At 39.5% G+C, this 24,793-nt stretch overlaps 1 protein-coding gene across 1 annotated transcript; it reads left to right on the top strand.

Moving 5' to 3' along the window:
• Window positions 1-235: 235 nt before the first annotated feature.
• TXLNG (taxilin gamma) lies at window positions 236-23,956 on the top strand. The gene is made up of 10 exons (XM_056328043.1): window positions 236-403; window positions 8,566-8,878; window positions 9,579-9,670; window positions 12,973-13,143; window positions 13,908-14,102; window positions 15,484-15,603; window positions 16,711-16,785; window positions 18,896-18,988; window positions 19,511-19,606; window positions 20,634-23,956. Exons 1-10 carry the CDS (start codon window positions 287-289, stop codon window positions 20,952-20,954), a joined length of 1,593 nt encoding a protein of 530 aa, XP_056184018.1. The 5' UTR covers window positions 236-286; the 3' UTR covers window positions 20,955-23,956.
• The last annotated feature ends 837 nt before the right edge of the window (window positions 23,957-24,793 follow it).

Below are 24,793 nucleotides of genomic sequence, written 5' to 3'. Positions count from 1 at the left end.
GGCGCGGGGGCTCCGCGCAGCGCATGGCGCGGCCGGGCAGTGCGTCTCCGCGCGGAGCACGCCGGGAAGCGCAGTCCGCCGCCCGCCGGGGTGCCCGCCACTGCCTCTGCCGGCCCGCCCGCCCCGGTGGTGCCCGGGGGAGCGGCGGGGGGGGGGGGCGCGCATCGCCCACGTGGGACGGAGAGCCGCGCGGCGATTGGCTGTCGTCGGGAGAAGGGGCGTGCCCGCGGGGAGCGCTTCCGGTGTCCCTCGGTTCGGCAGCTTGTTTGGATGCTGCCGTCACATCATGGCGACGCGCGGAGCGGAGGCAGCGCGCGGCGGAGGCAGCAGCGGCGGCGCGGCGGGACGCAGCCGGCGCCAGAGCCAGAACGGCGAGGCGGCGGCACCGAGCGGCAGCCCGGAGGTGAGGCGGCGCGCGGTCGGGCCCGGGGGCAGGGCGCTCCCCTTCCCCGCCCTGCCGGCGTGCGGCGCCTCGTTCCCCGCCTCCCCCGTCCCCATGCGGCCTCCGCGCCCCGCGGCCGGCCGGCCGGCCCGGGCGCTCGGGGCCGGGGCGAGCGCTGCCCCCGCCGCCTCCCCGTCGCTTTCGGCAGCCTGCGCGGGGCGGGCCGGGCTCCGCTCCGCTCCCCGCGGCACCGGACCCGTCGCTGCAGCCGCGAGTGCGTGTCGGGAGGCTCCCGGCGTCGCCCCCGGGAGCGGTACCCGCCTCGTGGGGGCTGGCGGCTCCCCCCCCCCTCCCCCCCCCTCCCGCCGAGGGGCGGGCCGTGCCTCGCGCGCGCGGCGGGCCGCTGGGGGCGGCGGCACGTGGCGAGGGGCGAGCGCCCGCCGCGCGGTCCGGGGCCCTGGCGCCTCCGCGGGGGCCGTGCCTGTCCCCGTCCCCACCCCGGCGGGGGGCCCGGCGCCCTTGGGCGGCGGGGGCGGCGGGAGCGCGGCCGTGCCCCGCGGGGTCGGTGCAGGTGGCCTGCCCTCTCCTTTCCCTTCCTCTGCCGAAGCGATGCCGCAGCCACCGGTGGCCTCGGTGACTTTACAATAATCTCGGGCCGCGTGGCCGTGTAGGAAAAGGCCGAACCGTGTGTACTTGGGCACCGAGCAGCAGAGACTTCAAACGTGCCGTTAATTCAGCTACAGTATGTATTGTCACCTGCACGGTGCTGTGTGTGACAGAGCTGCCGTGGGGAGCTCGTGGGCTGCTTTGGTATCTCATCCTGTCACCTTACATAAATTCAAGTGGCTTTTTGGTGATAACTTTTTCCTGTGGTACATAGGGTAAAATCATTCCAGAAAAAGTAACTTTGTGATGGTCGTTGTTTAGTTTGAGTGTTGGAGAGAGATTTTTGAAGCTATGGAGCTAGTTTCCCTCAATGAAAAAAAAAAATCTCTTCTGCTGCGTGTTTTCTGAAGTTTTTTGTTAGGAAGTGGCCTGTAAGTAACTTCAGTGTCTGCTATAAAGGCAGATGATGGTGTGGGTAAAAAACAATAAAACAATCCTGAACCCACACACACTCCCAAAACTGAACCCCCCCTGAAAAACCACTATCTCCATATTATTTCATATACCCACAGTCAAATGGAATTTAATTTTTTTTTTAAAGTGAAATGAGGCAGGGAGTATCAGGCAAATTTTACTTTGAACTTCTTTTGTGAATTAAAAATCCTTCAGCAGTTTTGCAGTTTTCCCTCCCCCTGCCTTCACACACAGGAGCTTCTTTATTTTTAGGTTTCGTGTGACCTGTTTGCATTGGGAATTCAGAACTTGTCTACCCTGCTTTTTCCAGAAATGTACAGTGGATGACTAGAAGACTATTAGCTTTATAGTAAAGAGGAAGTGAAACTTCATTGGCGGAAGTGATTCATGCTATATTAAATGTTTTCTTAATTAGCACCTGTCTCAGATGGTTGAATTTAAAAAGGACTGCTGAAATGTGCAGCACTTTGCCCTGCATGTAAGTGCACTGAAAGTTTCCATTTAAGCTTTGGGTTCCTCCAGTGAAATTTTTGCTAGAATCACAGGAAGTGTTTTTAATGCCTTAAACTAAAGCAGGGAAGAGATGCTTATAACTTTTTCTCAGAGCACAGAGAAGAAAAATGATAAAAACCCAACCTCTTAGGTTTTTTTTTTTATTTACCTCAAACACAACATATAAAAAAAAGAAAGGATTTTAAAAAGCAGGAATGTCTTGTGTTGTGAGGCCACTGAAAGAGAGAGACACGGGGAAAGGGTAACAGAAAAAAGTAAGGACCATAAGAGGGGTCATGTGAGAATGTAAGTGTCTGAACCACTATTAAAAGACCACATCTTGAATGTAAGGTCAGCAGTATTAATAGTGGAATTCTATGTAGACTCTGTATTGACTTTTATAAAGAGAAAATACAAATTTCTGAAGTAGATCTGTCTTAATTGTCCTGCTGTGTTGGGACTTCTGATTTGCAATGCTTTGAAACTAATGAGCAGCAATACTCTAGGTGCCTCAGTCCAGTAGATAAATGAATGCATAGAACACAATTTTTAGTGTAATGACAGAACAGGGTGAAATGTTTGTTTGAATGACTGTCCGTTCTCACAGCTAAGATCTTAGTTCAGTGGGGAAGCCACCTCAGAGGCCATGAGGTTTTCAGAAAGGTATAATTAGACTGTGTGATCATTCAGGTCAGTGAGCACAGTATAGAGAAGTATTGCATGGAGAAATAACCTTAATAAGCTAGTCTTGTGGTCACAAGCACCTGCATTACTGTGTCTAGGCCAGTGGATGAAGGTACACCTGCTATGAAATTCAAACCCAATTTTTGTGCCATCCCAGAATGTTAGTTTTTATGGAGAAGTCATGAATAAAATTACTACTGAGAATGACTGATTTTTCTGCACAATACAATTATGTTAGATGAAGTTTTGAGTATCTGCACTGAGGAAGGGTACATTATACACATTTTCAAAGGATGTTTTCCAGTGTTAGCTGGTAAAAACAAATTGTGGGTTGCAGGAAGCCTAAAATTTGTTACAAACCATAAACATTTATGACATACCTTTTGCCATAGTATTTTTTTAATGTGATTGGTCGGGATAAGGCTTTTATGTCCAGTTGCACGTGCAGTAAGTTTGAAAATGGTAGTCATCTGAATGATGTCATTCAAATGGTGTTTTCTGGAGCCTGATGCTGAGCAAATGATTATGTATTTGCTCATATATTTAGGTTATCTTACAGTTGTGAAAATCTGTTTTCTGTACGTGTGTTTGTTTTAAGGCTTCCAGGATATTTTTTGAAAGTATTAGCAATTCCGAAGACTAAGGTTGTAAGTCTTTTCACAGTATAGGCCAGCTTGCTACTGCGGGAAATGTAGTAGGTGTTTTGATAGATTAATGACAGTGCCTTTTTTTAGGGTAATTTGCTAACATATAGCAGAAAAAGTATGTTGGTGTAGCTACTAGTTATGATTTCTTTTAATAAGAGGTACAGAGAGGTGTTCTCGGGTGTTTTAGGGAAAGATTGAATATGTGTATGCACAAGAGTGTAAAATACAGGTACTTCAGTACACATGGTATCAATGTTAAGTGCGGTATATTTTAGGTAGCGCTGCATGTTACAGACTTTCATAGGTACTGGAACAAAAAAGTGTTCACAATACATTTTGACACGGTAGAATAAGTTCTGCCTAGGTATGTGTTTTGTCCTTATGTGCAGCACGTTACTGAAGCATACTGGCATACTGTTTGAAGTAAAGTTGGCTCTGGCTCTTGTCATCATAGCCAGTTTTGTAAATGGGATACATGTCCAGTGCTCTTTAGGTATGAAATAAGAGTTTTCCTGGTGTGCACCATTTTTGATCAAGGTACAAGTTGAGAGAACAGAGCAGAAGACTGAATGAAAACTTTGGGTTGAGCAGGACCGATGTTACCTGCAGTTTTCCAGCAGGCATCCTCAAATTGTTTGGCCTGTACTCTGTCTTGAGTAGCTTGCAGATTATATGCTTATTCAGAAATGTCAGCATCTTGTAATAGCCAGTTTCACAGCTAGGTAGGTGGCAAGTATTACATTTTTTAATGGTAGAGTTTTGAGTAGTAATTTTGTGATCTTAGGAAGTCGCACATTATCCGTGCAACATATGCAGTATACTGTCTTTGTCTCTCACTGAAAATCTTTCTAGGTATGTAGCAGTCTAATTCTGGTCCATCCAATAATAAGCCGTTCATCATTAAAGCTGGTTAGAAGCTGGAGGTTTGAAACTAGCTGGAAGCTGAGAGAGCATGGTAGCAGCTAGAAAAGGTAGCGGTGATTGCAGTAGAAGGTCTTTTTGGTGGGGTGGTTTTGTTTTTACTCAGTCAGTACTGAATCAGCGCTATTATACAATGTGCTGTTGGAAGTGCTGTGTTCTGGCTGGAATGTTAAACGGAGAAGTTCACTAGTCTGATGAGCACGGATTTGAAAAGATAGAGGTAATAGCTGGGGTTCTGACTGTTGTCTTAGTAAGGGGGAGGCAGGGGGCAGTTTCAGTGATACTAATATGATTTAGTACATAACATTCTCAGTGTGATATTTATGATTGCTATACTCCAACTTGAAGCTTGATACAGATCAAATCTGAAACTATCTGTAGCTGAAGTGTTTTAAGAATAACACGGAGTGTAAGAAGGCTGTTTAGACGTTTGGTTGTGTTTTTAATATCTGAAATGACAGCTAATGTAGAAAATTGTGTTAGTCATAATCAGGAAGTCATCTAGCTATTAGTGTTTGTGGCCCTTGTCAGGCAATAGCAGACATCTCTGTTTAGAAAGTGTTTGGGTTTAATTTTAATCTAGGCTAAATACATTAGGCTTTTAGTATGTTGTGTCACTACTGTCGGTTTTGCTAGAACATACAGACTAACTTGACAGAACTTAACTAGATTTTTTTGCTTATTGTTTGTATGTTACCAGGTTGTTCTAGCTGCTTAGAACACTAAGAACCACTTATTTAAATACGGTATTCTTTGGCCTGTGGTCACCATTTATTTTTTTTAATTCTATTTAAGCAAAGAAAATTGGGTATTATTACAATAACTGTCTACTGCTGTGCTGAGCTTTGGTTTGGTGGGGAGCATGCTTGCTTGTCAGTAAGCTTGGATTTGTTCCGTGTTCACTGGAAAACAAAAGAAGGTTGACAAGGTCTGTGTGTTTTTCACCATTGCTGTTACCTTCAAATATATTTGAGATGTACAGGACACTTGTACCCAAACGTTTTTCCTCAATTCAGTATTCTCTGGTAGGTTATTTCTACCGTCTCTGTTAAGACTTAAGAGAATGAGTCTGAAATTGGGGTTTTTTTGACAAAGGATAGAGAATACTCAGTTGAGAAATCATTATTGTCAGTAAAGAATTGGACTGACACCTAATATGACTTTTACAAAAGCCTCTGCTGAATTAATGAGGTGGTGGTATTCACTCTGTGAAACTTCCAGATGCTTTGGAATATGCATGCTAATTGCCAACTCTGAATTGACAGGTGTTTAGGTTACTGTGGTTGCTTGTTAGTTGTGAAATGCCCACCTCTACTTACTGGTCAGTCACATGTATGACTGCCACTAGCTGTTCTTTCCCCCCCCAAAAATGGCAGAATTTTCTCACATGACAACCATTGTAAATTTCTGGATTGTCTGAATTTGAAGCAGTGCTTGTCATGAATGTTGTCGTGCTGGTGGTGTTCCAGTATCTCAGTGTTAACTATAGACCTGTGGTTGAGGATAAGGTATTTTTTTAGTTCCTTATGCTCTGGCTGGGATTAGATTTTTATTTTTTTTTAGTGACTCGTGCTTTGGCTTCTTTCCAACCATCATGCTAGCACTTCTGCTTGGCAGGATTGCCTGTTGTGCAGTGAACTGGATTGAGGTACTGATCTGGCTATAAATTGTGTTAGAACAAGTTGCATGAAATGTTGCTGCTAGTGCAACAAAGGTGGGCATGAAAAAGCAGAATGAAACGCTAGCAGGAGAGCTGTTTGGGCAGTGCTGCTCTTCAGTGTGTAACCACAGCCAGTCAGGCCTTCTCAGCTGCTTGTTGGAGTTCCTGGCAATTTTGTGCTCTGCTTTCAAAAGGAAAATTTGGGAGTCTGTTTATGGATTTCAAAAGGTCTGGAAATACCATGCCAAACCAGAAACTTGGACTTTCTGAGCAGACTTTTCCTACCTTTTGCCAGGCTTCTTAGGCATATTATCTTAATCAGAACTTCACATTCTACGCAATGGAAAAACTGCAGGTTTCAGCTGTTGTGTTCATAGTGCAGTTCTACTCTGGTATGTGTTCAGATACTTCTGATCTTTCCTGTCTTGTCGATGTAACGTGACACAGTATCATCAGTTTCTGTATGAATCGTGGTTTTTAGAGAAGATCTGTGTCTTGTTTTCCATCATTGGTACCTAGAAAAGGGTTAAGTTAGCTCTGCTGCTTACACATCTCTTCTTTTTCTAAGAAGCATTTTGTTTGTTAGCTGACCCTAAACTCAGAGGGGTAAACCTTTCCCATCCTAATGGAAGCCCCAAGTTTTAAGACAATCTAAGAAAAAAATATGCTTTTTACAGTCTGTAAAGTCAACTATTAAATATTGGGGTTGGTTGTTTCTTACAGCAATTCTATTGCTGCATTACCTTTGCAGGCATTTATTGTGCATGTTGCCGGATGTGATAGAAGAGTGATAAAATGGCAGTGCGTTTATATTTGTCCATAAATAGTGTGCATCTTTTCCACACTTGTAAAGAGTAGTGCAAAGTGAGTCTTCCTTGATAAGTCAAAGTCACTCCTTAATGTCTATACATATTACGTGCAGTTCAAAAGCTTACTGTCCTTCATGACAGGTATTGTATGAATTTTGTCTTCTCAAAAATGAATCTGCCTTGAGATGAGGTGTAAAGCAAGGGACTTGCTCTAAGTATAGATAACTACTAAGCTGTTACATGTTTTTGACAATATTAATACGTATTTGCTGAATGTTTTTTAAATAACTCTTCCAAGCATCCTGAACGGATAGGGAGTTGAAATATCTCACGTATATTATTAGTATTGGCTAGGTTTCTTTGATGTTGGCTAATTCCTTTTGAAAAGGAAAATGGTCCATCAGTGCAGAGTATAAAACCCAGTGCAAACTCCTTAGCACATTTTTAATACTAAAATGTAAGATAATCTGAAATTAATTTGTGCTTAAACAGTATAATTCTGCATATAAACAAGCCCGCTTTTTATAGTTTCTATATTTTATATCCTAAATCTAAGAAAATTTACTTGCAGTTCACTGAAAATAAAACAATGAGAACAAACACTTGGGCAGTAAAGTGAGTTCAGCTCTGCTTATCATACTTTTTAACTCGTAGTTAAAAGTACAGGTTGTACAGCAGGATTGCAAATGGACAGTAGAAAAATACCAAATCACCTCCAAGTATTGTCCTGATTCCCAGCCTCCATAGTGTAACAAAACAAAAAAAACATCCAGCAAAACACCCTTGAAGTTCTCATCAGCCTTAAATGTTTCTAGAAATTGAAAATGTTGTTCTGGTGATTGAGAGAGGAGTCTGGTAGCTGCTTAATAAGCTGTAGGGTGGTATCATCAGGTGTTCTGCTCCAAAACTGACATACTGCTGTGGTGTTAAAACAACTGGCGATGTGTAACTTTTTGGTTAAATGATTAAATGTCTTGGGGTTTAAGAAATCTGTTGAGAAAGTTCTGTGTAATTGAGCAGCAATAATGTATTGTTAAAAATCGTAGGTAGTAGGACTCTAAATCTGAAGCCAGTTAATACTCACTTTTTTTGATTTCATAGATAGGAAATTTAACTTTTTCAAAAACAGATATACTCCTGGTCCTGTTGATCATTCTTGTTTATAGCAGCAGATTTTCTCCAGTCATGAGCCAACAACCTTACTTGATATTCTGATTGAAGTAGTTTAAACTCTCATCCTATGTATGTTATGGACACGATGGATTTCTGTGGATTTCTTTAAACTTCCCTTTAGAAGGGAGTAGACTTCCCCCCATTTCTTGCAGTATGTCTTTTGACTGACTTGAAAACTGGAAGATACCAGTTTTCTGAAACAGATACGTAATACAGTCAGTTTTAATAATGGTGTCCTCCTGTCTTGATTTCTGAACCTTATTTTTCAAATAACAGTACATAAAGCTAGTCAAACTGCTGCTGAGTTTTAGATTTAGTATACTTGGGGTTGATTTCTGAGATCTATGAGGGGGAAGTGTTTTGATTTAAGATTGTATGCTTTAACAGCTGAGACAATAACCAGTTACTTTTGGAGCTGGAGAGTAGTTTCCATGTGAGCTTTTAATTTTTAAAGTATAAACTTTTTTGCAATGACAAGGTATCAAAGTTGTTTCATATTAGAGTAACTGATATTTTGGGCTGTTGTGTGCTGCTTTCTTCATGACTCTTTAGGCTATTCTGTGTATAGTTATTTACATACCTGTCAACAGTGAATATCAACTGGAATAATGGTGGAATTTTACTCTTGTTAGTCCATGCAAAAGAAAAGTGGAAGCTTTCCTTTTGAATATAGTTGCTTGACTATTTACTTTTACTTAACTACTTTTCCTTCTGAAGTTGGCTGGTGGTGCGATGGAAGAAGCTTGGTCTCAGGATATGGGAACGAATAACCGGGATCAGCTGGTGAACAGCAAGTGCAGTGAATTGTCTGATACAGCGTTGCAGCATGCGCAGTCCAACTGTTACAGCCTGGAAAGCATGGGCACACTGGAAGAAGCTGAGTATATCACAAAGAACAGAAAGCACCCAGGGTCCACGTGCTGCTCTCGAGAGTCTTGTGAGGAGACTCCTGGGAGAGAAGAAGTGCGTACTGATCCACCTGATGGGCAACAAGATCCAGAGACTGAAAAACACAAAGAGAAAACTTTGGGTATGTTCTTTTCAGCATTTTGGTTTGTAAATGGCTGTAATATTTTTGTAAAATAGCTGTGCAATTTGCTCTGTTTCAAGTTTACTCTGTAGCCAAAACTTGTCGTCTTTAACAGGATACTCTGAGAAAATGTGCACTTCTGCTTAGGAAAAGACAGTTCTTAATGCATATGTAAGAATCCTTCAGCTGGTAATGCTTTTTTTACAGGAACCTTAACAATAATAATAGTATAGCAATTACTAATCAGCTCTTTAACTTTCCAGTTGTTGGATTAACTTTTAATTTTGGGATTGTGGTGTTCAATGCTACCAAAGCACTGTTCATATTTAAACTCCAAAGGCTTATTAAAAACACCTGTGTGAATATCCTTTATTAGCAAAACTTAACCTTTTAAATGTCACTTTCAGATTTCTTTTTAGCTGTGCTATTATAAATTATAAAACAAAAGTATTTTTGTGGCTTTAAGATTAAAGTAACTTCTGCTGTTCAAGTTGTGTAATAGCACATAGGCAAGACATTTATTCTTACTGTGATTACTTCCCATTTGTCATCCGTTAGGATTATGCAGCTATCAAACCAGAGAACAATTTAACTCACACTAATTTCTCATGGATCTATATTTTACTCCTAAAGACAGGCAGATTTTTCTGGTATGGTTTTTTTTTCCCCTCAATATGGTTGTCTTTCATCCACATCATAGGAAAAGAAGTGCTATTATTAATGCAAGCCTTGAACACACTTTCTACTCCAGAGGAAAAACTGGCAGCTTTGTGCAAGAAATACGCTGATCTGGTAAGTATTTCCTAAGATAGCAGGAGTTATTCATGTAATTAATATTAACTGTGGAATGCAAGAACTTTTAATACAGGAAAGTTAATGATTTTGAATATTTCACAGTGTTGGTAGGAGAGAAAAAAAAAAAGAAAAGAAAAACCAACCCAAAACAGTCAGGCTTATTGGCTTATTATGAGTATTGCTGCAACCAAACTTTGATGTACTCATTTCACTTCTACATGACTGCCTAAATCCAAAGAAAAAATAGGTTATGATAACTTGGTGTTGAAGCCTAACACTAGGATTAACAGAAAAGCTAAGAGTTTCTTTTGGGAGTAACTATTTTCTTAGTTTTTGTCTGTTGATAATGCTCTTGTGCTAGCATTTTATAGTTTATACTTTTGAGGATAGGGGGAAGGAACATACTGTGATACAGAGATTTGGAAAGAGAAAAGTTGTTATACATAAATTGGTAGGGGAAGTTGGAAAGATCTTGGTTTAATTTTGCTTTCTGATCATGGTATGGAAAGAAAAGTATGTGTTTCTTCAGTAACAAAACCCCCAAAATGTTAGCAGTAATTGATCATAAAGTGCATTCCCACCCCAAGCTGGAGAAATGATAACTTATTCTCTAAAGAAATTCATTGCAAAATCAGGGTGGAGAGGGAAGTCTCATAAGTTCACTTCTGAGAGTGTTCCTGGAGATGAATGACTTGTTCATCTTGAGGCAGATACAGACAAGAATGGAAAGAATGGAAATAGCTGTGTGTATATGTTTTACCACCATATTTGTAGTTATAAAGTGAATGCAAAACTGAAGAGGTGACTGAATAGCTTGACAAAAGCGTAAGATTTTCCTTCTGTAGATGTCAAGTGTATTATATATGAAAATGTTTCTGAAAAATGGCTGCACAACATGGCATAACTCTTCTGAAATTTTTTTTTTCCTTTGAGATTGTTATTGTCTCCAGAGCTTTGAAGATGAGCTAGCAGGTAGTCGTTATACTCGGAGGCCATACTAATTACTTTAAGAACAGACTTAGTTTAGTTCTCTTTAGGAAATCCTGAGTCCTCCTTGGAGGTCTCTGTTATGTTTTTGCTTTGTTTTCCTTGCTTGCTCCCATGAGAGAATCTCCTTCAAAACCAGCAGCTTCTCTAAGAAGTCACTTTCATTTAAATGAGAAACAATTAATACTTCCATAGTGCAACTCAAGGGTGGGAAACCCAAGTGAAAATAAGCTTTGATATTGTGAGAGAAAAATGCAGTAAATGAGTTAGTTCTTACGAGCAATTGCTTGTGCACGTGGTGCCTTTTCTGTTTGACCAAACACCTCCCATGTCAGATCACAGTGGGGATGGTGGCCTGCACAAGGAGTTAGGTTGGCATGAATTCCTCACTTGTGCAGAAAGAAGACAGTCTGCACCATCTTCACTTTGAGTTTTCTTGTTGAAGGAAAGATCTCAAAACAATTAGGGAACAGCTAGACCAGGTCGATGTATTTTGCTTCAAGAAGCTTGGCAATCGGGAGAGATACGTTCACGTTATGTTTTTTCCCCTCCCAGGAGAGGACCCATAGCCTGTAGGTGATGTAAGCATTCACAGTTCGTTGTTGGTCACCATCCTAGAAAACCAGTTGCTTTCGCCATGATACTCAGAACTGCTGGAAAGTTGGGTGGGAGCTCATCCAGGTGTAACAGTAGCTCTGATTTTAACTGAATGAGTTTTACAAATACTTTATTCCCCTTAAAAAGTTTAGGTTGGATCTGGTTGTGTTCCTTTTCAGATGCATTCTTTTCTTCATGGTAGTGGTGGTGAACCACTGGCATAGGTGTCAGCTTTAATGCCAGCAGAGGTTTGAACTGTTTATGACAGTGCACCTACAATGCTTTTTTTCTTTTTTTAAAGATTCATCATCTTTAAAGCTCACTGTCAGGTTTTTCAGTGGTGTCTCATGAAAAGGACTGTACAATAAAGGTAGGAATGCCTTTCTCCTGGCAAAAGATCTTCCACAATTTTTTTTTTTCCTCCTAATTTGGAATCTATCAGGAGATCGATTTGTGATGCAGGAAGGTTTGCATCCTTGGTGATGTGTCTCATGCTGGCATACTTTTAAAGGCCTGAAGTTTCATAGGTATGCAAACAGCACAGCCAATTGAAGTGTTTTTTCTGGCCACCCAAGAAAAGGGCTTTTTGTGTTTGGATATCAGAATATTCCCTTAACGTTCCTTTTCTCTAAACTAGGTTAAATACACTGTTTAGATTAAATTTACTGTTGTCATGGAGGTCCTTTATTCTTTCTTCTGTGCTTCAGAATTATTTTGAGCTCTTTCAGAAAACCAACATTGTAGTCTTCTGTCACGGTGATGTTCCTCACTGCCAGCCACCTTTTTCTGTGGTGTCCTGAGGCTGAGGCACTATCTAATAAGGAGCAGTGTTAAGCTTAACATTGTTATCTTCTTTACAATAGAACAAACTCTAAATATTATGGTTTCTCAGGGAGCCCAAAAATCATGTGTAAGGGAACTTAATGCTAACTAGATATGAATGCAAGAAACTTCTATTCACTGTGTATTCAGAGTAGATTTTGAAGTCAGCACTGTATACAAAGTTTAATGCTGTTATCTACCATCTAAACAGCCTAAAGGAAATAGAACAAAAATTTTGCTTCAAATGGTTGAGACTACAGATCTCTTAAATCGTCAAAGTCTGGGCTGTGCAGCTTTAATAGTATTTGACTGGATTTGTCAGGGCTGCTAGTTGTATCTGTTCCTTTCTGAAATACCTTCGCATTTTACAAACTTGTATTAATTACTGCTTGGTAGGAGCTCCTGCTGGAAGAAAGAACTCTGTACACAGTCCTGTGGGTTTTTCTTCTTGATAGTAAAACCAAGACCTGTTGGATAAACAGCTGCATGTACCTTACACATAAGAGTGGAAGAAGTTGTGACTTGTTGAAAAGCCAGTCTCAGCTGGCTTTTGATTGTTTCTGCTGCATCCTCCTTTCCCAGGACTAGTCCTACCCCTGTAGCTGATTGCAAGCTGATAGCCTGGGGTCAACAGGTCCATGGTCCCTGTTCCTCAAAGACAAATGATTTTTTAAAGTTGGAATTTGTATATTTTCACATTCTGTCCTTACACATTTACAATTGTCTGTAGGATGGTGAGAGTTTCTTTTTATGATGAACTTGGGGGGGGCTTAATGAAATTGACTTTCTTACTTTCATCTGAAGTGTTTAAAAGTTTGTTCAGTCTGCTCTTTTAGATGCATGAAAATACCTTCACGTATGTTTATTTAATAAAATACACTCTCTAATGTTAGTTGGAGGAGAGCCGGAATGTTCAAAAGCAAATGAAGATACTGCAGAAGAAGCAAGCACAAGTTGTGAAGGAGAAAGTCCACTTGCAGAGTGAGCATAGCAAGGCCATTCTGGCACGTAGCAAGCTGGAATCTCTCTGTCGGGAGCTTCAGCGTCATAACAAGACTTTGAAGGTTAGTTTATTTACATAAATTACAGTACAAGTGGTGGTGGAAATTTTACTTCTTGATAACTGCTTAAAATAAAGACTGATAAAATTACTTACCGCTTTGCCCATGCCCTGTACCTGCAGAATGTGAGTGGTATGTGGTGTAAGTGCACCTGATTTTAAGGTAAAGAATATGGGGCTGGTTCAACTTGCTGATTTTTTTTTTTTTTTTTTTTTTTTGCTGCTCAGACTGCTTCATATTACTTGCAGTCTGTGATCTTGCCATATTTGTTTCAGGGAGCAATGCTGATGACTGCTGGAAAAAATAGCACAAATGAAATAACAGCAGCATGAAATGGCAGGGTATCAAAAAAGGCTTAACACTGTTGGAATATAATGGATGGGAGTGAAATGGAAGAGAGCCAAGAGATTCTTATCTATGATCACTGTAGGAAATCTCATTATAGTATCAATGCTGTTTTTAACATCTGGGTAATTCTTACGCTTGCAAATACAAAGTATTCATGTAGCATCTTACAATACCAGCCTTTGGGTAATGTTGGTAGTGGTAACGACAAGATTCTCTAAAAGGACTGAAATTTCTGGATTCTTTGTTCCGTGCACTTCATATGGGTAGTCAGCATAGCATATTATGATTCTGACTTATATTAGCTCTAGCACTTTAGAACTTCAAACTGTACAGAAGTGAATTATTACCATTGTTTCTGACTCAAAAATATAAAAAAGTGCATGGTTTGGCTTGAATACATTAATATTCTCTCATAAAAGGAAGAAAACATGCAGCAAGCTCGTGAAGAAGAAGAAAGACGGAAAGAAGCAACTGCACACTTCCAGATTACACTGAATGAAATTCAGTCTCAACTGGAACAGCATGATATACATAATGCCAAGCTCCGTCAGGAAAATATTGAACTGGGGGAAAAACTGAAGAAACTCATTGAGCAGTATGCATTGCGAGAAGAGGTGCTTGCATTATGCTTCTAATGGAATTCTATTTGTTCCTTGACTGTAAGGATCAGATAATTATTTAAGGGGGAGAAAAATCCCTAAAATTTTACAGCCAACATACTTCTTAAAAATTTTTCTTTTTATTTCACTACTGTGAAAAATCAAGTAGCTGTTTGGCTCACTATCTGCCTTTCCTGTCTAGTTTTGCATATCTAAATGCAAGAGGCATTGAAAAAATCTTTCCTAGTGAAAGCAGCTGAATAGAAATAAGTTGTCCAGAAATTGTGAAATCTCTGTATTGGAGGCATTCAGAACTCAGCTGGGCAAGGTGTGAGCAGCCGGATCAGACATTGAAGTTGATGCTGGTTTGATGGTATAATTCATATTTGAAGTTCTTCTAGATTATAATTTCACATTACAGTGGGAGGGGGGGGATACACAAGGTAGTCTGTCTTAATTGTTTTGGTTCTTTAAGGTTGGGGGTGTTTAGGAAGCTCCTTTGTTTATGTAGCTGCTCTGCTGGCATAAATCAAAGCTTACTGTCATGCTTCAAGAATATATTTGGACTGGTGTCATGTGTTACAGGGCTAACTGAACCAGCTTCACTTGGCACCAGTACATGAGCTAGCCAGTCTAAGCTACTGTAGTGGAAAACAGCCATTTCTCCTTGTCAGAGAGAGAACTGAGCTTCAAGTTCTACAGCTAAGATTAGTTTTCTAGTTCTTAGTTGACACAGGTCTGGAATATAGTTTCTCAGCTGTTGGGGTTTTGTTGTTATTGTGTTTGTGTTTGGTAGGTTTTTTGTTTTGTAGGGATTTTTTTCAAATCTGGATCAACCAGAAAACACTCTGTAGACTAGTTCCCTACTTCTTGAATCATGGAGTATCTGTATCTTCCATGAGATAATTTGAGGAGGAGAAAAGGTAGGAAGCTGTCTTGTGCTGCCTCACAGATGGAAGTAAGACTGCAAAATTCAACAATCTGTGGAATTTCATCAGTTAAACTAGTATTGCAAACTTTGCTCATTTTGAACTTTTTAAATTATGAGGGCTAGAGCTTTTAGAAGTAACAAGCACAATAAGGATTAGAGGTAAAAAACACCAGCCAAGAAAGGATGTAGACTACTTGTTAGAGGATTTTTGAAATAAATGTCTGGTGTGAAGTGACTGACGGTATTTGTACTGATTTAATAAAATACGCATCCGGCTTCTGTGAAAGACAAAAAAAAGTGTAGTTACAATGTATGGGGATAAAGAGAGAAAAAAAATGCATGTAAAACAGTCTTGCCACTTTTGCATGAAACTTCTAAACAATATGCATCTCCCCATACATGTACACTTACCTTAATTAACCACTGGTCTCTTTATATTTGACTAATATGATTTTCTTCCTTTAGCATATTGATAAAGTGTTTAAACATAAGGAACTGCAGCAGCAACTTGTGGATGCCAAACTTCAGCAAACTACCCAACTTATTAAAGAAGCAGAGGAAAAACATCAGCGAGAAAGGGAGTTTGTAAGTGAATTCTATGTATGTTAAGAGAAAGTAAAAAAAAAAAAACCAAACCAAAAAACCCCACAAACCAGCCAAACACCAAAACGACAAACCATGTTTTTCATGATTTAAAGCAAATGCAACAAATTGAGGGGACTGGTTTCTGAAAGTTAGAATCAATATCCACAGTGAGGCTGAGATTTTAAGTTTTGTGTATGTATGATGCCTACAGTATCGATGTCTGTATTTACGGGCAACTAATGTACTGTTTGCATTTTTTCAGCAAATCTGCTGGATATCATTTAGATTTTTCTTAGACTGGGTAATGTCTTGAGCTGAAACATCAAAGGTACTTTCTTGCGGTCAGGAGTTTTAACTTCTGGTTTTATGCTGTAAGAAATAACAAATGCAGAATAAAGCATGTGCTCTTTTGAACTGCCTGACCCCAAAACTATGCCTGATATCTTATTTGTATGTTGATAATCAGCAATTTAGTTACAGTCTTCTAAGAAGCCTGCTTTCATTTAAAAAAAAGAATACTTGAGTGAGGTGTTTTTTTGTTTTTGTTTTTATGCTCCTTATGTATCTGTAACTCCTAGGGAAGAGACTTGTTTGTCCTGTACAATCTCAAAATGATCATCTAGTATTCAATTGTTCCGTATTTTTAAAATGTGATTTTGGAGTCATAGGCTAATGAGAATATCTTCAAAGTGAACCTACAAAATTGTGTCAAGTTGAAGCAAAATTGATTTGAACTACTCTGTAAAGGTAATATTAGTGATTGGAGAGATGGGAGGCGCAAAATAAATTAGGTTGCAAAACAGTTACAAATTACATATGGTTCATTAATGATCTACTTAAACATTTAGCAGTTCAAACTTGTTACAGAAATAGAACCATTTGCTCGTGTCATGCTACCAGTTAGCGAAATGTCTCAATAGAAATTTCTGCATGTTGGCACGTGCTTTAGACTGTATATGTGAACGTATAGTAATAAAAATCCTGTGTGAAAAATCATGGTTGAATGGCCCTTGGGTGATGTTAGTGTGTGTTCATTTTTGTCATAGATCAAGATAAGCCATTCTTAGGAGTGCTTTCTTAACTGTGTTTTTTTGCATTGGTTTTTAGCTGCTAAAAGAAGCTACTGAGTCCAGACACAAATGCGAACAGATGAAGCAACAGGAAGCTCAGCTGAAGCAGCAGGTATCTTTGTTTTAATGGAGTGGTCTTCGATAACAGTTGTTCTGAAAAGGGAACGCAAAGAGATTTGTGATTGTAGTGAATCTAATGCAACATACAAAGAATCTACATGTTATCATTCATCAGATGCAATACACGCTACTTGTGAAAAGTACTTCATATATTTTAAACTGTCTTAAATGTAATTTCCAGTAGGGAAATGTGACATAAATCATAAAGACTTGATGTTTTGTACTCGCTGTAATACATCTGGAGAGTACTGTTACTGGAAGGTGCTAAACGTTGAATTGCTGGAGTTAGTATTCTTTTGATAGTGTTAGTATTACAAAGACTAGGATATGTGAAAGCTTAAGAATCTATTTGTTGTGGCTACTTCACTATTCCTTGGCTTCTCTGAAACTGTTGTTCTCTCTTCAAAAGGTATTTGTATCGGGGGGTGGGGGTTATAGCTGTTCAGGACCAGAGAGGCCTTTGTGACTATGAAGAGTTGGGTGGGGATTTTTACCTAGGCAGGTTTTAGAATTTGTTCTACTATTTCAATCTCTTCCTGTTGTGACGCTGCTTGCTCCCAATTCTCCACGTTTCTCCATGTGGTTATTCAGATTTAGTAACCTGAGCATGTCTGTCCACAACAAGCTGCTATATTCAAATTGTTTTCTTGCTGTAAATGCTACAGCAAAATCCTTTCTGAGAGTGGAGAGATGGTCTCCAGTTTTTGCGCTGTGGTTCTGGATCACCTGCAGTCATTGGCCACTTGTGAGCTCAGCACATAAGGCAAAGGGAAATGGTAGGTTCAGCTATAAAATCATAGCATCTGAGAAGCAGTAGCTATTCCTTCTATTGTGTACATCTTATTGCTTCAGTTTTGTGAAGTTTTGTATTCAGTCTTCTTGCAAGCTCTGTTTCGTGCCTTTTTTCACATTCATTGTACCTAATTCTTTTCCAGGCTTTTCCAACAGTTGTATTTAAAGTGTATCTATATGTGTAGTTAAACGTAATCATACACTCAGATCTTTATTGGACTTGAATTCATTAATATCCAGATTTTCCCAGATATTTTTTTGCTGCGCTTAGTCTTCTATAATTTTTTTCAAATTGGTTACCTTTATTTAAAATCCCACTGCCTTTTTGTTATGCTTTTTAATAATAACAATGTGTATAGTTTGTGGTTTCCTGGGGCTGACAGATTTTTTTGTAGAATAAGATGAGTTAGAAAGTTCAGTCACAATAATGGCAAAGAGTCACGATGTGCTGTTGACAAGCTGGGCTAATTCCTGTTATGAAATTTCCTCTACTGCTAGTGCGAAATACAATATTCCTGAATTGTATTGTCCTGCAACCCCCAATGTAGAAATTGAAAGAACTGAGTACTTTTCAGTTGGAGTAAGAAGTTGCTAGTAAATAGTCATGTATCACACACTGATAGTGGAAGTTATTAAAATAAGAACAATAACCTTTTTAAAAAACTATGTTAGTTAACATATTTTGGAGCACCTTCTTGATGATTGACCTTGTGATGCAGGGCAAGATAATTTTCTGTCATCGAATGTTAATGCTCTTCATTTGTTAAAATGTAATGCTTTTTACTATGAAATTAATTCCTTGTCAATATTCACTTTCCATGATTTTTGCTCATGGGGTAGACTTCGTAGGTTGTGAATGTGTATTTTCGTTTCTGGAGTCAATCGTGTATTTTGTCCCAGCCTTGGTTGTTCGCTTTGGCTGGTTAAGGTGAAAAGGTAGGTCTTCTCTACACTTAATTTCGTTAACAGTGTGCTGAATTTCCTGTATATGTCCACAGATAATTTTTTTTTTTTCAGTGGGGAAGCAAAACTGAGATGGTGATGAACTGTGGTGTCTTCCAACATTTTATTAAACATTGTATCCTTTTAACTTCAGAATATATTGCTGTTCTATAAACACAGAACTACCCTTTATATGTAATTTGAAAGCATGTTTTCAGACAAGTTCTGCATGCTTCTTAAATGGGAATTGTAGGATAGTATAAAAAAATGAAGTTAATCCTCCACTATTTTAATTTTGCCTTGTACCGTAATATTTTTGTATTTGTATATAGCTGTTCAGATTAATGTTCCCACCTCTTTTCCAACAGCTTTCTCTTTACATGGACAAGTTTGAAGAATTCCAGACCACCATGGCAAAAAGTAATGAACTCTTTACAACCTTCAGACAAGAAATGGAGAAGGTACTTACAGGATTGCTTGGTTTCGTAGAAAGTAAAATATAAAAATGCATGCTGCTAGCAGGATGCATTTTAGATTCGATAACAGTGGTTGGCTTGTGAAAATACATGGGAGTATTTTGACATTTGATTTGGATCATGAGATACGGCATAAGAATTTGTCATATTATGGAAGAGGAACAATTTTTTCTGTTTTTTGACATAGTTGCATAGTATCTAAATCCTAATTTCAGTGTCTTATCAAAGGCATACAGTGCTTCTCAGTCTTTTTGGTTCTGCTTATGTTTTCAAACTTGAGCTTTTTATTGATTTACTTGAAGGCTGCTAGTTATTTAAGAATCAGTCTTGTTTTCTTTGGATGCAGAATTTGTGTTTGTGGGGTTGATTTTGTGCTAGAAGGACTCTTCCATGAAATTTGTTCAAACTGGACTTGGAAGGTAACACTAAGTCATCAAATCACTCGTGTAAACCTACCCACATTGCAACACAAGCCACCAAATTATCTCTTTAATTTATCTTTTGTAGATGACGAAGAAGATTAAGAAACTGGAAAAGGAAACTATAGTGTGGCGTACAAAATGGGAAAACAACAACAAGGCTCTTCTGCAAATGGCTGAAGAGGTAATTATCTTTTAAGCAGCAGTATGGCTAAACTAGAGTCTGTGTCCTGGAGAACTTCATAGAATTTTTCAGTTTTAGAGAACTGAAAATAATACACAGTAGCCTCTTCTTGGATTTTCTGTCTTATGTTTTCTGTTCTCCTTGGATAGGGAAAATAAAAAGCTACTATATAAATCTAAACGCATGACACGAAAGCAAATTCAGCCTCATCTTTCTTTGCTTACCGTTTAATTGGTGGGATAACGTGTATGAAATCATACAAGCTGAATGCAATGACTGTATTTTAATATGCTGAGCAAAATTGAATCAGTGCTGCAATAGAAATCTATCGTAAGTATATGAGACTGACATGAAGGCAATAACTCATGTGTGAGGGATCAGTTACTTCCTGCACTGATGCAGCTTTTGAGGTCGTGAGGTGCCCTTACTGCGCTGCAGTCCCGCAAGAGAGGAGCTAAACCACTTTTCATACAGGCCATAGGCACACGGTTCTGCCTACGCTGTCTAAGGTCTAGTTCAAGTGTATTAGGTGTGACCTTGCTGAACCTATATGACCTAGCACGGTTTTGCTATAGCACTGCTTATCTTTCGCTGTTCTTTTAAGGAGTTGGTTAGGACAGCCATGGGTATGGCACCTTCTGACCTGGATTCTGCTGTGGGATTGCAGATTTCCCACTCCTCTGCCCTTCTGTCCCTAGTAGTTGCCATTATTTGGATGTAATTGACTGCTTTGTGGGACTTCATGTCAGCATCCTTGCTGACACTCAGCCCTCACGCAGAATTAGCATAACATAGTTATATAGCTTTCATTGCTTGTTTCTAAAGGTCTCTGTTGCCACTGCAGCTTCAACAAACCAACTGAAGTGTTGTGGTCAAATGTTCTGAGGAAATTTGCTTTAGTGCAACTGGCATTTGACCTACTGGATCAATTAAGATTTAATATGCAGGATTAAATAGTGATGATTCTTTCAATTTAAGAAAAAATATTAGTTGGATCACAGAGCTTTTATTTTCTTTTGTCCTTCAGAAAACAGTAAGAGATAAAGAATACAAGGGCTTTCAAATAAAACTGGAGCGTCTGGAGAAGCTATGCAGGGCTCTTCAGACAGAAAGAAACGAGCTGAATGAGAAGGTGGAAGTCCTTAAGGAGCAGGTTTCTCTCAGAGAAGCAGATGTGGATCTAGCTGTGCAGGTGTTGGAGTCCTGTACACTCAATTCCCATGAGGATCTGGGAACTCCCACTGACACGGAACCAGGAATCCAACCTGATGTGGAATCGTGTGTGGCAGATAGCGGTGAAAAGACTGTCTCAACAAGTCCTGTTCCTGGCACTGAATCTGTAGACTAAAATGAAGTGTAAACACTGTATTGAGAGATATATTTTGTGTATAACTTTCTCTGTTGGTGGTAACTATTTGGTTTTGTGGTGAAAATTTTCTTACTTTTTCTACCATATCTGTATTTTCTTAGAACTACTGGACTTATGTGGTACAGGAAGCTGCATAGCAGCTTTAAATAGCTTAAACTATAAATTTTCCACAACTGTGTTGCACATCTGCCTCATTTTTTAAAAGAAAATATTTTTCCATAAAAGGATGCATGTGCGTTTCCTCCCCACAACACAAATCACTGTCATGGAAGACTGTGTACAGATACGACATTGTGCCGGGGAAAATAGTGACAGCGGGTCACTCTTTTGGTTTAAAGAACAGCATTCTGGTTTGGTTGATTTGCCACTCGGTATACTGAAGATTACCAATTTTCCCAGTAAATTTATCTACATAAGGGTGTCTATGTATGGCCAGTAAAAGATGTCAGTTTTCCCCTCTAGTTAATGTTTTCATACATATGAAAGAAAAAGTACAGATCCAGAATATAGTTAAGAGGTATGTTTAAAGGGGTTTATGTACTTTGTGGTATGAAAAAGCAGCTTTGAAATACATTAATTTGCAGCTGGTGAAACAGGGTGTACAACTTTTTTCAGACTTCTCAGGGTTGTGTTTTAAAGGTTAGTTTGGACTATTTGCCCTACCTGTGAACATGTTAAATATAAATGCGTGAGAAAATGTACAGCAATGTTAGAGTGGAGTTTTGCAGTTGTGTAGCCTATTGCACAGGTGTTGGTCATGTTCTTCCCTCTTAGCTGCAGTGTGTCCATCACGTGGTTACCCTGACAAGAGAAAACCATTCCTGTCTCGGTGAATCCCTGGATTATCAGAAGGGCTGGAAACAGACATTTTACTGCTGGAGGTATGGAAGACATGAGTCTGTGGCATATAGGCTTTCTCTAATAGCCTTGTATGCAATGTATTTAAGTGTTAGTTAAGCATGTACTGGTTATAATTAATTGAACCTGTAGATACAAATACTTTTCCTGAAGTACAACATGGAATTCCTTGCACACTCAACCTCAAAGCTGTACCAGTTGGTGGAGTGCCTTCCCAGTTAGGCTGTCTGGTAAAGATGGTACTTCAAATTCTTACGCTAACATACCACAAGCAAAGCTCTTAACCTTAAACCATATAGTCTTTTCCTAGAAAATTTGATATCCACATTTTGACTTCTTTTCCTGAAAGAAACTAGGACCAACGTTTATTCTTGGCAAGGCAATGTGTGAAATAAATACAAGCTACCCTTAAACTTTAGTTCCCATGTATTTACTTTCTAGTTTTGGTTGCTGTCATTTTAAGGAATATGAACATGTGTAGCTTTTTCTGGTACTTAAAAGTTCTTTGCACTTACTTGGGAGGGGATTTCTGAGTCGAGCACATCTCTCAATGAGCTTCCCACCCTCACTGCCCTTGACAGTTTAGTGGCTAAATTACTTGAATGTTCAGGCTGCGCTGAGCTCCTGATCCTTTTCCTGTAGTAATGTACATGGAAATAATGTAGCTGTCTCTGAAAGAGAGAAAGGTTATACAAGGCCTAATAAATGTGTTTTAGCTCATACCACTAAGAGGAACTGTGCCAAACTGACATTTCTTAAATGGTGGAGCAAATGGGAAGCTGGCCGTCGTCATAGATTTGTGTGGGTTTTGTATTTGTGGTCCAAGCACAATGCAGGAATGAAAAGAAGGTAGCAATGACCAGTCAGTCAAGTTAGACCCAGAGCTTATTAATTAATTAATCCTGCTAACCATGTGGCATAAAAAACTCTGGAAAGAAGTATTTCAGACTTGCTTTTCAAATTACTTGCTTTATAGAATCAGTCTGTTCAAAAAATAGTTGTTGCAAGAACTGGTTTTCAGCTAACACTAAGCATTAAGTAATTTTCCTGAGGAAAAGTGAAAAACTTTGTATCTGATGCATCATACCCTTGGCAAGGTAGGACATGCAGTTTTCTATTTTTACAATTTATTATTTGGACATTTGTATCTTTAACAGTTCTTTGTATAGTGCTTGTTCTATATGGAGGTGAGAGTGAATTTTTGGACCCTGCTGCGAGAATATTTTAAAGGGCTTTTAGAGACATGACAGATGTATAGAACAGCAATACAAATATATTTGTTACTGACTTAATGTGTAAATGAAGCAGAATGTCCCAAGTGGAAGGCTTTTGAAGTGGGGGATACCTTTTCTCTTTCCTACCCTTAACGTACCCATGTCCTGTCAACTTACCTGGCCACGATGAGCTATACTTTGCTTCCTGAAACCAGTCAATACAGTTTCATGCATTGCTTAAAGAGTGTTTAAAAAACAACAACAAACAAAACAAAAAACCAACCAACAAATTCGCATAAGGGATAAGCTGAGCACTAACTGATCTGCCATACAGCAGGCTATTGCACTGCCAGTCTGCAGCCAAATTGGCTCCAGTAGGGTTTTTAAGTGAACTTGTATTAATGCCTTTCTCCTGCTACCAGAACTGTTTAACCTGGGCTGTAAACTGACGTAGCCTGACGTAAGTATATCTAATTGTCAAAACTCTGGGGCCTGATTGGCAGTTTCACCATGATTAAGCTGCAAAAAGCTAAATTTATATGTGATTCAAGACCCAAACATGTGTATACGTACACAAGTAAGTTAGGGGTGTATCTCTAATGTTTCGTCCTTCCTTTCATTACACCTGGTTACGTTACAGTTCAATTCTCAGGTGTTGCAGAAAATCTACCTCTTTGGACTGTAGATGGAAATAACTGTGAAAAAAAGTGATGCAGAAATCTAGTTTGTGCTAAACACACTGCTTTATTTTTACAACCCATGTCTGCTTTCATGAGGATAAATGATAAAATGAACAGGCAGTCTTTGTTTTGCTTTTCAAAAACATTTTGTAGAGATTTTTCACTAATGTGAATCTGAAATTTTATCTACTCGATTCTGTATAGATTAAGTAAATAAGTATGCTTAATATATTGGACTCTGAGTTTTTCTTTAACATCATATTCATGTCTTCTAACCGGATCTACTGAACTCGTATTTGTTTGAAAGTCAAGAGTGAAATTGAAGAGATGTGTGAAATTTGAGTTCTAGCGTATTATGCCCGAAGGAGGGCGCTGTTACAGGGTCATGTTGACGACTTGCATCATACTGGTTGGTGGTGGCCAGTACAAGCCGCACAGGCAGCGTACGGTAAGTAAAGCGCTGTACCTGCCACGCTTGCCCAGCGGTGGGCTTGTTGGGAGCCTCACAAGGTGGAGGGCAGGAGCTTTGGCTGAACGTGTGGCTGCCTGCTTTGAATTTGGCTTGTGCCTTGTCTCCAAAAATTTATCTACTGTGTTTAAGTTGGGTGCAGTTTGAAAAATATGGGGGTTTAGGTTAAAAACCAGGTTGTCTAATAACTTCATCAGCACTCCCTGTTCTGTCATACAATGTGGGGTCATCTGTTACTAATGTACAGTTCCCTCCCAGTTGAGGGTTTTATTTGCCTCTTCTGGCATACTACCTGACATTTGGCAACTTACCGAACTGAGGAGAGCTGGTCTCGAGCTCAGCTTTCCTTTATGTATCCTTTTTCCTGGGTAGCATGTAGAATTGTTTTACAAAAATACACTATTGTGCTCTGTGACTCTTTGAAGACAGTATTTCTTTAAAGTTGTTCATTTGTTTTGAAGTTGCCAGTTTTATAGAAGCTGAGCAGTTCAGGTCTTACCCCTGAGCCTCTTCTAGAGCTGTGTCAAGTATTTTGGAAATCCAAGTACATTGCCTGGTCTCAGTTGCTGTCCTTGCTGTACTTGTTTGCTCCTTCAG

This window comes from Falco biarmicus, chromosome 2, assembly GCF_023638135.1.
Source record: "Falco biarmicus isolate bFalBia1 chromosome 2, bFalBia1.pri, whole genome shotgun sequence".
Lineage (NCBI taxonomy): Eukaryota > Metazoa > Chordata > Aves > Falconiformes > Falconidae > Falco > Falco biarmicus.
Note: the sequence above shows the minus strand (reverse complement) of the source record. Positions and strands in the feature narration are given on the sequence as shown.

Excerpts from the sequence above, each read along its gene's own strand:
- TXLNG (XM_056328043.1), top strand. The coding sequence starts at position 287 with ATGGCGACGCGCGGAGCGGAGGCAGCGCGCGGCGGAGGCAGCAGCGGC. Across the intron at positions 14,103-15,483 it reads AGTATGCATTGCGAGAAGAG|CATATTGATAAAGTGTTTAA; the intron begins GTGCTTGCATTA and ends TTCTTCCTTTAG. Across the intron at positions 19,607-20,633 it reads TTCTGCAAATGGCTGAAGAG|AAAACAGTAAGAGATAAAGA; the intron begins GTAATTATCTTT and ends TTTGTCCTTCAG.